We start from the raw sequence: 17485 nt of genomic DNA on the forward strand, positions 1-17485 counted from the left end.
TTCAGTATATACAGTGTATTCAGTATATACGTTGTGTATTCAGTATATACAGTGTATTCAGTATATACAGTGTATTCAGTATATACGTTGTGTATTCAGTATACACAGTGTGTATTCAGTATATAGTGTGTATTCAGTATATACGTTGTGTATTCCACTGATCCACTGTGACGAAGGCTCGCAGTCAGGGAGAGGTGAGGAGGGGGCGGGGCCGGGGAGGGGCGGGGCCGGGGAGGGGGCGGGGCCGGGGAGCGTGCGGGCAGGACTACATTTGTGGGGTTGTAAATCGGATTAGGGGCGGGGCTTAAGGACAGATGAAGAATTTGTAATTTAATGATAAACAAATTATAATGATAATGTCTGAGGGACGGAGCGTCTGGAGGAAACGTCCTGGAAGTAAAGACTCCAACATCGATCGCTTTCAGACACACACACACACACACACACACACACACACACACACACACACACACACACACACACACACACACACACACACAGATTCAGGTCCAAGTCTGCAGGGTCCTGGAGGAGCCACCAGACTGTCTGAGGCTCCCAAACTCCCCTTGAACTGGATCAGAATCCAGACTGACACCAGATCTCTGATCCAGAGTGACTCCAGATCTCTGATCCAGAGTGACTCCAGATCTCTGATCCAGAGTGAGTCCAGATCTCTGATCCAGAGTGACTCCAGATCTCTGATCCAGATCTCTGATCCAGAGCGACACCAGATCTCTGATCCAGAGCGACACCAGATATCTGATCCAGAGTGACTCCAGAGCTCTGATCCAGAGTGAGTCCAGATCTCTGATCCAGAGTGACTCCAGATCTCTGATCCAGAGTGAGTGCAGATCTCTTATCCAGAGTGACTCCAGATCTCTGATCCAGAGCGACACCAGATCTCTGATCAAGAGTGACACCAGATCTCTGATCCAGAGTGACACCAGATCTCTGATCCAGAGTGACACCAGATCTCTGATCCAGATCTCTGATCCAGAGTGACTCCAGATCTCTGATCCAGAGTGACTCCAGATCTCTGATCCAGAGTGACTCCAGATCTCTGGTTTCCAGCAGAGTCACAATCATTGTTGACGTTGGTCAGAAGCACTGAAGGAGCTGGAACTGCTGAACTGGGAGGCCTGCACCTCCTCCTCCACTTCCTCATCCTCCTCCTCCTCCTCCTCCTCCTCCTCCTCCACCTCCTCCTCCTCCTCCTCCTCCTCCTCCTCCATATATTCTCTGATGGTGTATAGAATTCCAGAGCATGAGGCCTGGTGTATTATTAACATTGAGAGGAAGCTGAAGGAGTCGGGGGTGGGGGGGGGGGGGGGGGGGGGGGGGGGGGTTGGGGGGGGGGGGGGGAGAGGGGGGGGGGGGTTGTGGGGTGTTTGGGGGGGCAGAGCAGCGTTTTAATAAAAGCTGTAGCAGCACGTTAAGGTGACGGCGGCGGATTAGCATAGAGATGAATTACTGCGGCCGCCTTGACGTGACTTTTACAATATGATGGAGGAGGTTATTATTACTGCTCTGCTCTAACAGGTGGTGCTGGTGGAGCCCACCTGGACCTGGCCTCCACCACCTCCACCACTATACTGGACCTGGCCTCCACCACCACCACCATCCTGGACCTGGCCTCCACCACCACCACCACCACTATACTGGACCTGGCCTCCACCACCACCACCACTATACTGGACCTGGCCTCCACCACCACCATCATCCTGGACCTGGCCTCCACCACCACCACCACTATACTGGACCTGGCCTCCACCACCACCACTATACTGGACCTGGCCTCCACCACCTCCACCACCATCATCCTGGACCTGGCCTCCACCACCTCCACCACCATCCTGGACCTGGCCTCCACCACCTCCACCTCCACCATCATCATCACCATCATCATCACTGTCATCATCACCATCACCATCATCACCATCATCATCATCATCATCACCATCACCATCACCATCACCATCATCATCATCACCATCACCATCATTATCATCACCATCATCATCATCACCATCATCATCACCATCATTATCATCATCACCATCATCACCATCATCATCATCATCATCATCACCATCACCATCATCACCATCACCATCACCATCACCATCATCATCATCACCATCATCACCATCATCATCATCACCATCATTATCATTATCATCATCACCATCATCATCACCATCATTATCATCATCACCATCATCACCATCATCACCATCACCATCATCACCATCACCATCACCATCACCATCATCATCATCACCATCATCACCATCATCATCATCACCATCATTATCATTATCATCATCACCATCATCATCACCATCATTATCATCATCACCATCATCACCATCATCATCATCATCATCACCATCACCATCATCACCATCACCATCACCATCACCATCATCATCATCACCATCATCATCACCATCATTATCATCATCACCATCATCATCATCATCATCACCATCACCATCATCACCATCATCACCATCACCATCATCATCATCACCATCATCACCATCATCATCATCACCATCATCATCATCACCATCATTATCATCATCATCACCATCATTATCATCATCACCATCATCATCACCATCATCATCATCATCATCACCATCACCATCATCACCATCACCACCACCACCATCATCATCATCATCATCATCATCATCACCACCACCACCACCACCACCACCATCATCCTCATCATCACCATCATCATCATCCTCCTGCTCCAGTTTGTTATTGTTGAAGAGATTATCTGAAATAAAGACCTGCAGGAGGAGGAAGAGGAGATTCTCCTCCTCCTCCTCCTCCTCCTTCTTACCACCCGGGCTCTGGAGCCTGTGGAGGACAGTGGTGGTGGTGGTGGTGGGTGGAGGAGGGTGGGGTGGGGGTGGGGGGTGGTTGAGCACCGCTGCTTATCTCGGTCCTGCAGGCTGCAGATAAGAGCCTCATGTGTAGAGCGACACGTTAATCTGCTGTAGTACACGACACCTCAATGGGCGACATGGTGGGCGGGGGGGGCGGGGGGCGGGGGGGGGGGGGGGGGGGGGGGGGGGGGGGGCGGGGGGGTGGGGCAACAGGTGGATGGAGAGCAACAGGTGGATGGTGAAACTCCATCAGGTGGATGATGCTGCCTCCGCCCTGCCTCACTGCCTGATCAACGTGTTTCATTGGAGACAAGAAGGGGGAAAACAAGAAGGATTGTGTGGAACTGGGAAAGTGGGAAGTTTCCAGTTGGACGTCAGGGAGCTGGGAAACATTCCCACATGAGGAACTATTTAATGATGATGATCATTATTATTATTATTTCCTCGGCACACCGCGGCATCTGGAGCTGCCAGAGAACAGCTGTTGTCAGTCTCCGGGGGAGGGGGGGGTCAGTACACCTGCAGCACACACACACACACACACACACACACACACACACACACACACACACACTACAAGAAGGTGCGAGGAGGAGAACCTGTCAGACAGCGCTCGGGGCTTCAGAAACACAGATTCTGTCAGAACGACTCATCAAGGCCTAAAGAGGGTAATCAGAACACACACACACACACACACACACACACACACACACACACACACACACACACACACACACACCCTGAAGCCTGCAGTGCCACCGGGGCCCAGCAGGGGGGCTTCACGCTCAACAGGTGAGATAAGATTCAACAACAACAACAAAAAAAAACTGTTTCGTTTACACGACAATCGTTTCCACCACTCTAGTGTCCGTTTCCACGACAACGGAGCTCCGCCTCCTGCCCCTCCACCAGAATGTCTCCCTTTTGTTCCTGTTTAGAGCTCATTGTCCTCTGCTGCCCGTGTTTTTTTTTAGTTAAACGGTTGTCATGGAAACGGAGACTAAACGAGACGCCGAAGAGTCGGAAAGTGGAACAAGCGAGACTCTTTTTTTTTTTTTTTATATTGGATAGAAAAATAAAACTAGCAGGATTAGAACGTTGGACGATTGAAGCAGGTGGAGGTGAAATGAACGTTAAACAGAAAAAAAAAAGGCTAAAAGACGATTAAAGGGATGTTTATGGAACAAACGAGATTAAATTGGACAAAAAAAATGTTTTAAACAAGGAGATGCTAAATCGAATAAATGAAGAATTCATATGGTTGAAAAAAAGATTTTAAAAACTCAATAAAACGGATAAAGAAGCTTGTGTGGGGGGCGGTGAGGCGTTCAGGGACCGTTGGAAACCGCAGCTACTTTCATTCAACGTGAAATTGCGATCGTTTGAAATCCCCCACCTCCTGACGAGAAAGTCAAGGGTCCCGGAACGCGACCCTGTGGAACACCGCCACTGAGGCATTCAAGGACCATTGGAAACCGCAGCTACTTTCATTCAACGTGAAATTGCGATCGATTTAAATCCTCCACCTTCTGACGAGAAAGTCAAGGGTCCCGGGATGCGACCCTGTGAAACGCCGCCACTGAGGCGTTCAAGGACCATTGGAAACCGCAGCTACATTCATTCAACGTGAAATTGCGATCGATTTAAATCCTCCACCTCCTGACGAGAAAGTCAAGGGTCCCGGAACGCGACCCTGTGGAACGCCGCCACTGAGGCGTTCAAGGACCATTGGAAACCGCAGCTACATTCATTCAACGTGAAATTGCGATCGATTTAAATCCTCCACCTCCTGACGAGAAAGTCAAGGGTCCCGGAACGCAACCCTGTGGAACGCCGCCACTGAGGCGTTCAAGGACCATTGGAAACCGCAGCTACTTTCATTCGACGTGAAATTGCGATCGTTTGAAATCCCCCACCTCCTGACGAGAAAGTCAAGGGTCCCGGGACGCGACCCTGTGGAACGCCGCCACTGAGGCGTTCAAGGACCATTGGAAACCGCAGCTACTTTCATTCAACGTCAAATTGCGATCGTTTGAAATCCCCCACCTCCTGACAAGAAAGTCAAGGGTCCCGGAACGCGACCCTGTGGAACGCCGCCACTGAGGCATTCAAGGACCATTGGAAACCGCAGCTACTTTCATTCAACGCGAAATTGCGATCGTTTTAAATCCTCCACCTCCTGACGAGAAAGTCAAGGGTCCCGGAACGCGACCCTGTGGAACGCCGCCACTGAGGCGTTCAAGGACCATTGGAAACCGCAGCTACTTTCATTCGACGTGAAATTGCGATCGTTTGAAATCCCCCACCTCCTGATGAGAAAGTCAAGGGTCCCGGAACGCGACCCTGTGGAACGCCGCCACTGAGGCGTTCAAGGACCATTGGAAACCGCAGCTACTTTCATTCAACGTGAAATTGCGATCGTTTTAAATCCCCCACCTCCTGACGAGAAAGTCAAGGGTCCCGGGACGCGACCCTGTGGAACGCCGCCACTGAGGCGTTCAAGGACCATTGGAAACCGCACCTACTTTCATTCGACGTGAAATTGCGATCGTTTTAAATCCCCCACCTCCTGACGAGAAAGTCAAGGGTCCCGGAACGCGACCCTGTGGAACGCCGCCACTGAGGCGTTCAAGGACCATTGGAAACCGCAGCTACTTTCATTCGACGTGAAATTGCGATCGTTTGAAATCCCCCACCTCCTGGCGAGAAAGTCAAGGGTCCCGGGACGCGACCCTGTGGAACGCCGCCACTGAGGCGTTCAAGGACCATTGGAAACCGCAGCTACTTTCATTCAACGTGAAATTGCGATCGTTTTAAATCCTCCACCTCCTGACGAGAAAGTCAAGGGTCCCGGGACGCGACCCTGTGGAACGCCGCCACTGAGGCGTTCAAGGACCATTGGAAACCGCAGCTACTTTCATTCAACGTGAAATTGCGATCGTTTGAAATCCCCCACCTCCTGACGAGAAAGTCAAGGGTCCCGGAACGCGACCCTGTGGAACGCCGCCACTGAACCCAGCTGCAAATGTGCAAATTAAAACGTGTGGCGACGGTTTGCGCACAGCCTTACATTTGTAAGGCCGAAGGATTGCGTCAGCGATTAAGTAAGTAATCCAGACGGTAATAAAAGCCCAGCGACTAAAACTACGACAACGTCTACGTTCACCGTTTGCAAACTTTCGGGCCTCGTTTCCACGGCAACGGCACAACTGCTAAGAAAAAACAAAAAAACGTGTTGGACGGCTAGTTGGCGGTGATTTCTGCGGCGAGCGAACGGCTTCAGTCGCCGGCGGGAAAATCAAGTTCTGGTAAATAAGAAACAAAACAAATAGAGAAGGTTGGAGTCGTGGTGCGTTCAGGGTCCGCAAAAAAAAGCTCGTTCACCACAGCGCTCGGCGCGTCTGCTCAAAACTATTACAACAATCCTTGTTGTTTTAAAGATCTCACACACACACACACACACACACACACACACACACACACACACACACACACACACACACACACACACACACACACACACACACACACACACACACACATACACACACACACACACAAAGGCTAAAAAGAGGATTTACAGTCATTTAATGAGGTGTAAAGTTGAAAAGGCCAGAAAGAATTTTTCAAATCATTTTAAAATCAAGTCACAAAAAACAAAACCATCATAGTTTCCTGTTGTGATCCTTTTTTTTTTTTTTTCCTTTTTCATAACAAAGAAATCAAAGTGAACCAAAAGAGAAATAAAAATGGTAAAAAAAATGGATTTGCACCGTTTCAGGTTTTTCAGGATTTCAATGCGTTTTTATTTCTTTGCTAGTTTTAAAAGAAAAGCGTCAAAGAAACAGGAAGTAAACGTGGTTAAAATGAGTGTTTAAAAGATATAAAAACATTTTGCTGTCATTAAAGCTTCAATGTGTTTCTTCTTCCGTCATTTTGAAATAAAAATGAAGGAAAAAAACTGGTTAGAATGGGATGATTGAAAAAAATAATAGATAAAAAGACATAAATGTTCTTTTGTCGATTTTTTATAGTTTAAATTCCTTCGTCTGAAACTCATTTTGGAAGATAAATTAATAATTTTTACTGGAAAAAAAGAAGTTACAGGGGTTTTTTTTAGGCTTTTTAATCGTTTCTTTGATTCTTCTGCTGTTTTTATATGAAATATTCTCATTTTGAGTCGATTCGCCTGGAAAATGTCGGCTAATCGTTCAGATATTCATCGAAACTCAATCAAATCCTCACTTTTTAAGCGATTTTAAGCGGAAACGTTTCGGCTGCTGAACTCAAACCGTCTGTTTTTAACTGCAGATTAAAAAAACTGAGACTCTTCATGTTTTTTATTCGTCGTTGGAACAATTTGTTGCTGCTGGTTTGTTTCACTTTGTCTTTTTTTCTCTGATTAACGACAGAAACACTGAAAACCAACCAACTGAAGCCTTTTAATTGGATTTCTTTCTGTTTCCCACTCGCTGTGTGTGTGTGTGTGTGTGTGTGTGTGTGTGTGTGCGAAGTGGTAAACAATGTAAAGAAATGACCTTTGAACTTTCGTCCCTCCGATATTTTCCGACTCGACTCGTTTGGCGTTTTAATCTTTATTTTCTTTTACAGTTTTTTATCCGCAGTGGGGAAAAAAAAAAATCAATAAACTGATTGAATCTTCACCGTTTCGCCTGCAAATTCGGTTTTTCACTCCGTCGCCTCCGTTAATCTCTGGGACTTTCTGCTTTAAAGTGGATTTAAACTCCGATTTATTATTTAATCCGACATCTGAGGCTCCATTAAAAATTCACCTTTCATTTCGGTCTCACTGTTTTCGCTGCGCTTGATTTTGTCGTCTGCGTTTCAAACTAAATTTCAAGACATTATCGTACAAATGAGAAACAAAGCAATAGCTGTGATTACGTTAGTTTTATTTTTGTGGGGGTTTTTTTCTCATTTTATTCCAGATATTTCTTTTAAAATCCACTTTGCACATTAGAGGAAAAAAAAACATCAATCTTTTTGGGAAGGAGAGGAAATGTTTAGCTTATTTTAAAGTGTGGCTTCAAATCCAACATGAAAAACAAGTTAAATTGTCAGTTTGACCATGAAAACAAGTTTCTGGATGAATTAATGAAGGTGAAGTGAAAAGATTTTCACACAAAACAGGAAATATCACATTTATTTTAACGCTTCAGAGACGTTTTACTACTTTTTCTTACTTTAAATGTCATTTTTTAAAACTATTTTACAGATTAAAAAAAAAAAAGATGACAGGGAAGCTGATGTTTGTTCAGTTTTAATCTTTTTTTTTTTTAGAAAAACAAGAAAGATTGTTGAAACATTCAAACTTCATTTAATGAAGACTAAACTCAGTTTATGGCTTTTTAAATCTTATTTCTCTTAAAAGACGTCGACTTTTTAAATCCGCACGATTTTATCTGTTCGGTTATTTCTGCGGGGTCAGATCAAAGAGAAAAGCCCGCCGCGACGTGAGGAGATCAAAGGAGCCGCCACGCGCCAAAAACACGTCAAGCGTTTCCATTTTTTTTTTTTTTTCTTTTTTCAAAAAATCACCATTAATCTTTTTTTTTTGTTGTTGTGGCTCGTGCGCAGACACGCGGATCCGCGAGTGATGAACGACGTGGCCGCGCAGCGCTTCACTGAGTTTTAATCTGAGAAGAAAAAAATGTTTAAACCACAAAAAAAAAAAAGGAAACTGATGGTGATCAAAATAAAAATAAAAATAATAATAATAATAATAATAATAATAATGTTTTTTTCTGGAAACAACCAACAAACTTTAGAGTTTTATTAAATCAAAGTGCGTTACAGGACCTGCGGGATACAACTGCGCAGGCGCAAATTAAAACATATAAATAAAAGTGTGTTTCTGTTGTTCTCTATGTACAGATGTTGTCCGTGTTGCTCCTCCTGCTCCTCCTCCTCCACCTCCTCCTCCTCACGAGTGTTGTTTTTTTCTTTTAGTTAAAGGAGGTGAAATATAACAAATCGTGTCGTTCTGTACAAAAAACCATAAATTATTCACAGCGGGATCGTTTTGTTTGTTGTTGTTTTTTTGTTGTTCCTATCGGGACGACTCACGGTTTTATTTACAAGTCTCAGTCCGGGTGCAGACGGTCCTGCACCTCCTGCTGCACCTCCTGCTGCACCTCCTGCTGCACCTCCTGCTGCACCTCCTGCTGCACCTCCTGCTGCACCTCCTGCTGCTGCTCCGGGTCCTGCACCTCCTCCTGCTGCTGCGGTCCGAGTCCTGCTATAACCTCCAGGTCAGGGCGGAAGAGGAGGAGGAGGAGGAGGAGGAGGAGGAGGTGAGGTCAGGTGGGGGGTGGGGGTGGGGGGGGTGGACTTCCGGTGGGCTCCCCGGGCAGAGGCCACCCTGCCCCGGCTGCCCCCCCCCCCCCCCCTCCCCCTCCCCCGCCGGGCCGCTCTAGGAGCTGTCGTTCTCGGAGGTGTGCAGCAGCAGCCCCCCCGCCCCCCCCGCGCCGGGGATCGACCCCCCCCCCCGCCCCCCGCCGGCTTGTGTTTGTTGAGCAGCTGCGTGATCTTCTCGTCGTCGGAGTTGGGGTCCAGAGGTTTGTTGTAGTCGTCGTCGTCGTCGTCCAGGTCGGAGCCCCCCCCCCCCGCACCCCCCCCTTCAGACGCTCCGTCTCAGAGTCCTGCTTCTTCTTGGCCGTCGCCATTTCCGCCGCGTGCTTCTTCCGCCACTTGGTCCTCCGGTTCTGGAACCACACCTGAGACACACACACACACACACACACACACACACACACACACACACACACACACACACACACACACACACACACACACACACACACACACAAACATAAATATTAAACTCAGATATACAAGAGAATGTCGTGTAATTATTATAAAACTGTGTGTGTGTGTGTGTGTGTGTGTGTGTGTGTGTAAAAATATATATTTACTCTTTGATGAACTTTGAATGTGTGTGTCTTCACACACACACACACACACACACTTCCCTGGGACTTATTTAGCTTAAAAGTTTTTTAATTTGCATCAAAATTAAAGCATAAAAATTAAAAAATAAATTCTTCTTTGTTTCTAAAATCTTGGAGGAAAAATATCAAAGGAAAAATTCGTTATTTGGCAAAAAAAACCGTGAGAAATTCGTCCACGTTTCCTTGAACGTCCCTCAAACACGCGCGTGCGCGTTCACGTGAACTGCCACGGAGACGGAAACGCGCGTCCTTGAGGTTTTTAGCGGCTGATTTATTTGACGCCGTTTGTCACGTGATTTATTCTATTCTTATTATTTTTCCTGCTTCACTTTCCACTTTTCTCACTTCCGGTTCTGGAATTTGAACCCAAAAAAAAAAAAAAATAGTTTTAATCCAAACGGAAACGTTAAAGTAAATCAAGTTTGTTCTTCAGAGATTCTGGGCCGGACGGAGGAGGATCAAACCTGCGCGGCGCGTGCACGGCGCGACACGCACGCGCACACGAGCGAACGTTTATTTCAGACGCGTCATTTTTGTTTGACGGGATTTGAAGGAGCAGTTTTAATAATCCGGATGAAGTTCTTGACAAAAACGCGCAGAAAATGTCAAACGTATTTTTTATTTTTTTTTAATTCACGACTTGATGAAACAAACAGTTTGTGAGAAATATTAAAAATGTTTGTGAATCAAAGTTTAGATTAAAAAGCTCCAGAACGAAAAGCGGGTTTGAGTTTAAAAGGCGCAGCAGAAAAAAAAATTCAACATTAAAAGGTTTTTTTTTGACGCGTCAGACACTTTGTGAATTTATTATTGTTTTAGATTTAAAGATATAAAAGACTCGTCCGGGTTTTACGGTTTAAACAGATTAATTATCGCTCATAATTATTTAAATTCACATTACGAGACAAATAAAGGCGATTCTCATCGGATCTGTTGTTTTTATTTTAACCTCGTCTGGAGGAGAAAATTCCCTTTTGATGAAAAACGTTCCGTTTTCGTTGTTTTTTCGTTGTTTTTCGTTGTTTTTCGTTGTTGTTTTCGCGGTGAACGTGTGACTTTGTTGGACTTGTTGGCTCGCGAGCAGCAGAAAGGATCCGCCGCGTCGCGAGGCAATAAAGAGGCGGAGCGTCGATCGATCACGTTGATTGATTCCGTCTCTTCACAGGAACATTTATTCTCCCGACGAGCAAAACGCTTAAAAAAAAAAAAATAAATAAAATAAAAACGGATTATTTATTACCGCGGGATTATTCACTCCGGATTTACTGTCCAGCTCAGTCAATTTTCTCTTTCTACCAAAATAAAAAAAGAAGTGAAAAGCGGATCAAATAGAATTCCTCATCCTGTAACCTGCTTAAACGTTTTATTATTTTTTATTTTCTCAATTTGTACTTTTTATCCAGCTGTTCTTTATAAATCAGCAGATTAATTAATCTGCTGAATTTCACATTAAAATCAAGTGTCGGACTGAGTCGCGGGGAAAAGCAGGACCGTTTTTTTTAATTTGTTTTTATAAATATCAAACCTTCACAATAATCTTTCAAACGTAAACACGTAGAATATTAGCCCTTATTGTGGAGGGTGCTTTTATTTTATTTACGCATTATTTCTGACGGTTTGATTTAAAGATCTTAAAGCAATAAATAATCTAAAGCTTCTTTTCACATCAGTTTGCTCTTTTTTTTTTTTTTTTTATTTCTGCTTGTTGCTTTTTTTTTTTTTCTTCTTGTTTTGAATAATTTCGTTTGTTTCTCTCGTGTCATAAACAAACTTCAGTGGATGAGCGGATTATTCTGGAGGGTTTACGTCCTCGAGGCCCCGGAAGCTGGTTCTGGTTCTGATCCAGGTTCCGGTTCTGGTCCCGTGAAGTGGATCGTTCTGTTTAGAACTGTTGCTGCTCTTCACTTCCTTTAAAATGTGATTTATCCTTATTATTTTATTGTTTTTAAAACTTGTTTCAGAACTGCTTTTCTGTACAGACTCGTTTTATCTTTGTTTAATTTAAGACTTTATATTTTCACGTTTAATACTTTAGTTTATCTTTAATGTTTTAGTTTTAATACTTTCATTTATCTTTAATGTTTTAGTTGTAATAATTTAGTTTATCTTTCATCTTTTACTTTTAATACTTTAGTTTATCTTTAATGTTTTAGTTTTAATACTTTATTTTGTTTTTAATCTTTTAGTTTTAATACTTTAGTTGATCTTTTATCTTCTAGTTTTAATACTTTAGTTTACATCTAATCTTTGAGTTTTAGTACTTTAGTAGTTTTAATACTTTAGTTTATCTTTCATCTTTTATATTTTAGTTTTAATACTTTAGTTTACATTTAATCTTTGAGTTTCAATACTTTCGTAGTTTTAATACTTTAGTTTATCTTTCATCTTTTAGTTTATCCTTTATATTTTAGTTTTAATACTTTAGTTTATCTTTCATCTTTTAGTTTATCCTTTATATTTTAGTTTTAATACTTTAGTTTATCTTTCATCTTTTAGTTTATCCTTTATATTTTAGTTTTAATACTTTAGTTTATCTTTCATCTTTTAGTTTATCCTTTATATTTTAGTTTTAATACTTTAGTTTATCTTTCATCTTTTAGTTTATCCTTTATATTTTAGTTTTAATACTTTAGTTTATCTTTCATCTTTTAGTTTATCCTTTATATTTTAGTTTTAATACTTTAGTTTACATTTAATCTTTGAGTTTCAATACTTTAGTAGTTTTAATACTTTAGTTTATCTTTAATCTTTGAGTTTATCTTTCATCTTTTAGCTTTAATACTTTAGTTTATCTTTCATGTTTTAGTTTCAATACTTTAGTTTATCTTTCATTTGTTTAAGTTTGTTAATTAAGTTTATCTTTCATCTTTTAGTTGTAATACTTTAGTTGATCTTTCATCTTTTAGTTTCAATACTTTAGTTTATCTTTCATCTTTTCGTTGTAAGCCAACAAACGAAGCTCCTCGTCTTCCAGTAGAAACTTTCTCTTTCTGTGGACTTGGTCCCGCTGCTTTCAGCGGTTCTGTGTCGTGTCGTGTCGTGTGACCCGGTTGCGGGTGCGGGTCCGGGTCCTACCTTGACCTGGCTCTCCGTCATGCCCAGGGAGTAGGCCAGCCTCGCCCTCTCGGGTCCCGCCAGATATTTAGTTTGTTCAAAAGTCTTTTCCAGGGCGAAGATCTGCTGTCCGGAGAAGGTGGGCCGGGTGTGTTTCCTCTTCCCGTCCTTGTCCAGCAGAACCGAGCCCTGATCTGCAACGCACACACACACACACACACACACACACACACACACACGCACACACACACACACACCGTCAGATGGGGGCTCGGGCGGCTCGTGGGGCTCCGGGGGCCGCGTCGCGTCGGGTCCTTACGCGGGGAGCAGGAGAACCGGGCGTCCCTCCAGGGGGGGCTCTGCATCACCCCGGGCCAGAAGATGGGGGTCCGGCCGGGCAGGTCGGCCAGGGGCTTGGGGTACCGGGCCACGGCCACGGCCCCGGGGCTGAAGTAGAGTCCGGGCGGCGGCGGCGGCGGCGGGCTGAGGCTGCTGAAGCGGGGCAGCGCGGTGAGCAGCCCGGCGGCGGCGGCGGCGGCGGCGGCGGAGCAGGAGGAGGAGGAGGAGGAGCAGGAGGAGGAGGAGGAGGAGGAGGCCCCCAGGGGGGGGAAGGAGCCGCACGGCCGGCTCAGGATGTCGTTGATCCCGTGCGGCGTGGCGGACGAGCTCTGCTGCGGGGAGCCCAGGCCGGACGACTTGACGCCGGGGGGGCACGACGACGACAACGACAACGACGACGACGCCCCCCCCGACGCCGCGATGCCGCCCGGGTTCGGGGACGTGGTGGCCGGGGACGTGGAGGACGCGGGCCCGCCGGAGGACAGCGGGTAGGCCGGGTACAGGGGGGTCTTCATCTCCGCCATGCTGTGCAGGGCGGCCAGCGGGGGGGTGCCGAGGAGGAAGGAGGGCTGCCGGGACCCGTCCATCGGACCCAGCGCTAACATGCCGGAGACCGGAGGGGGGGGGGGGGAGGGGGCACCGCCGGGGGGGCTGCAGCCGCACGCAGTCCCGGATCACACTTCGGAGCCCATGACGGGATCAGAAACCAACATCCAGACCTGGTCCGAGGAGCGCAACAACATCCACAGGAGGACTCCCGGGTCCGGGTCCGGGTCTCCGGGTCTCTGGTCCTCCGGGTCTCTGGTCCTCCGGGTCTCTGGTCCTCCGGGTCTCTGGTCCACAGGTTGCAGATGTTTCCAGCTGATGTTTCTGCCTCTGACTGTCACATCCAAACTTTGAGGAGGACACGCAGGGCGCGAGGGGGGGGAGGAGGAAGGGGAGGGGGGGGGGGGGGGGGAATCCCGCCCCTCTGATTGGACGACCGCCCGCCGTGACGTCGGCAGGCCTGGCGGGGTTTCAGGGAGGCCGCTGATTGGCTGGCGGGATTTAAAGGCTGGCGAGAGAAACTCCCAAAACATTTTTGTTTTAAAATTCGAATTTAATCATTAAAAACAAACAAGCAAATAAATAAATAAATAAATGTGGAGGATTTTTTTTTATTTTATTTTTTTTTTTTTAAAGTCACGAATTTACCTGATAAATAAAGTTTTATCCTGGAAGAAACACTGAACCAGCAGGAGGCGCTCTCACCTCTCACATCCCGTATTGGAGGTAAAAAGTTAAAAATAATAAAGTTTTAGTCGCTTAAATACATCGAGGGACAAATAATGATCAAATATACGTAACGCGTGTTCATGATCAAATACAGTAAATACTCATTTTAAATCATTAGAAATATTTATACATGAGAGAGAAAAGAAAACATGAATCTTAATTTTAAACGAATTTAAATGAAGTTATAAAGTGTGTGTGTGCGGAATACTGTGATAAAATAATAGATTTAAAATAATAATGACCATTTAAAACCACAAATGTATAAATTATTCCAGATTGAATGAACTAGAATAGATAAATCTAAAAACATTTAAAAACACTAACTTTTTAGTAACTGAACAAATATAACATAAAGATGGTTAAACAAACATAAATTAAAAATAAATAAATATATTAACAATAAGTACGTTTTAAGAAAATGTGATGTGTAATCAAATGATGTGGAGTCTAATTATATTTTTAATTATTTGTTATATCACTATTTTAATTAATGGATAAATTTACATTGTTCAGTATTCATGTGAATACCCCCCCCCCCACACACACACACACACACACACACACACACACACACACACACACACACAGGCTCCTCGTGCCACATTCATCTCATCTGATAATCCCTCAGGAATAATCCACAAAGTGAAAGAAACACATTAACGGGATGAATCGAGAGTCTTTATTCTGCGATCACAGAATGTTTTGGACGTGATGGATGAGTTGACGGATGAACGATCTTCTTTCACGCTCTTAAAATATAATTTTACATTTTAACTGGGAAATAAAACTGTTTCCTGGTCTGATCAACTTTTAAGTCTCTTTGTTTCTGCGGAGCAGGAAAGAAGGTAGAACAGGACAAATCCAGCTTGTGTCTTTATTAAAGCGTCAGCAGCTCCTGGAGCAGGTAGTCCACCATGCTGCTGCTGCTATGACGTCACGGGGAGGGGGCGGGGCTAGAGGTGGAGAGGCGGGGCGAGAGGTGGAGAGGCGGGGTTAGAGGTGGAGAGGCGGGGCGAGAGGTGGAGAGGCGGGGCTAGAGGTGGAGAGGCGGGGCTAGAGGTGGAGAGGCGGGGCTAGAGGTGGAGAGGCGGGGTGAGAGGTGGAGAGGCGGGGTGAGAGGTGGAGAGGTGGGGCTAGAGGTGGAGAGGCGGGGTGAGAGTTGGAGCGGCGGGGCTAGAGGTGGAGAGGCGGGGCGGGGCTAGAGGTGGAGAGGCGGGGCGAGAGGTGGAGAGGCGGGGCGGGGCTAGAGGTGGAGAGGCGGGGCGGGGCTAGAGGTGGAGAGGCGGGGCTACAGGTCAAGAGGCGGGGCTAGAGGTGGAGAGGCGGGGCTAGAAGTGGAGAGGCAGGGTGGGGCTAGAGGTCGGGAGGTGGGGCTAGAGGTGGAGAGGTGGGGCTAGAGGTCGGGAGGCGGGGCTAGAGGTGGAGAGGCGGGGCGAAAGGTGGAGACGCGGGGCTACAGGTCAAGAGGTGGGGCTAGCGGTGGAGAGGCGGGGCTACAGGTCGAGAGGCGGGGCTATGGGCGGAGAGGTGGGGCTAGAGGTCAGGAGGCGGGGCTACAGGTCAAGAGGTGGGGCTAGCGGTGGAGGGGCGGGGCCATGACGTCATAATCTGTAGCCAATGTGTCCGTCCACACGTCAAAGCCGAAGCAGCGTTTTTAATTCCTCCACTCTGGAACAAGTTTTTTTTTAAAAACATTTTTAAAATCTTTCAAACTCCCGAAATAGACCGTTACCATGGTTATGACGTCATAAAGTGGGCGGGGCCCGGGGCGTTTCCTGCTTCTTCGGCCCAAACACGATCTTAACGTCTGGCGGCGTCACAGATCAACACTTTTAAAATATAAAGTTGAACAATTAATGTGTAACTTGGCAACAGCGGAGGAGGAAGATGATGAAGAGGAGGACCTGGTCCATCCTGAACCAGGTCTGTCCCCCCCAGCAGGTCCTGGTCCAGCAGGTCCTTCATTAACACATAATAAAATCCCTTAACTTGTTTGTGTTTTACTTTGAAGGCCGAGTCTTAACGCCCTGCTCTGATCAGGTTGATGCCAGCTGAAGAGCAGTGGCGCCCTCTGGTGGCCAGACGCAGCAGCACAAGCTGCTGATCAACGTGGACGAACTGAGAAAAGTGATTATTAACATTAATTTCAGTATCGTCTTCATCATAATGTATTTATTGATCATCATGTGATAAAGATGATTAATGATTAAACGTTTTTAACGGTAAAACTTGTTCATTTCCTGTTTAGTTAAAAGACGAAACTTTATTTTGGAATCAATGAAGTTTTCAGTTTTAATGAAAAGTTCAGTGTTGAAAAGCTTCAGTCTGTAAAACCAAAACCTTCAAACAATCTTTTTTCAGACTCATCAGAACCAGAGATCAGAACCAGAGATCAGAACCAGAGACCAGAGACCAGAACCAGACCAGAGATCAGAACCAGAGACCAGAACCACTGATCAGAGATCAGAACCAGAGATCAGAACCAGAGACCAGAACCAGAGACCAGAACCAGACCAGAACCACTGATCAGAGATCAGAACCAGAGACCAGAGATCAGAACCAGAGACCAGAACCATTGATCAGAGATCAGAACCAGAGACCAGAGATCAGAACCACTGATCAGAGATCAGAACCAGAGACCAGAGATCAGAACCAGAGACCGGAGATCAGAACCAGAGACCAGAACCAGAGACCAGAACCACTGATCAGAGATCAGAACCAGAGACCAGAACCACTGATCAGAGATCAGAACCAGAGATCAGAGACCAGAACCACTGATCAGAACCAGAGATCAGAACCAGAGACCAGAACCACTGATCAGAACCAGAGATCAGAACCAGAGACCAGAACCACTGATCAGAGACCAGAACCACTGATCAGAGATCAGAACCAGAGATCAGAACCACTGATCAGAACCAGAGACCAGAACCACTGATCAGAGAT

General features: G+C 45.9%; 1 protein-coding gene across 1 annotated transcript; it reads right to left on the reverse strand.

The window, feature by feature from the left end:
* Positions 1-5354: 5354 nt before the first annotated feature.
* Positions 5355-13872, reverse strand: nkx6.1 (NK6 homeobox 1; the record flags this gene model as incomplete). The annotated part of the gene is given in 5 exon segments (XM_080509831.1): positions 5355-5392; positions 9404-9524; positions 9527-9640; positions 12950-13122; positions 13248-13872. Coding segments are annotated over 5 exon segments (1071 nt in total).
* Positions 13873-17485: the final 3613 nt, after the last annotated feature.

This window comes from Blennius ocellaris (assembly GCF_963422515.1).
Source record: "Blennius ocellaris genome assembly, chromosome: 15".
NCBI lineage: Eukaryota > Metazoa > Chordata > Actinopteri > Blenniiformes > Blenniidae > Blennius > Blennius ocellaris.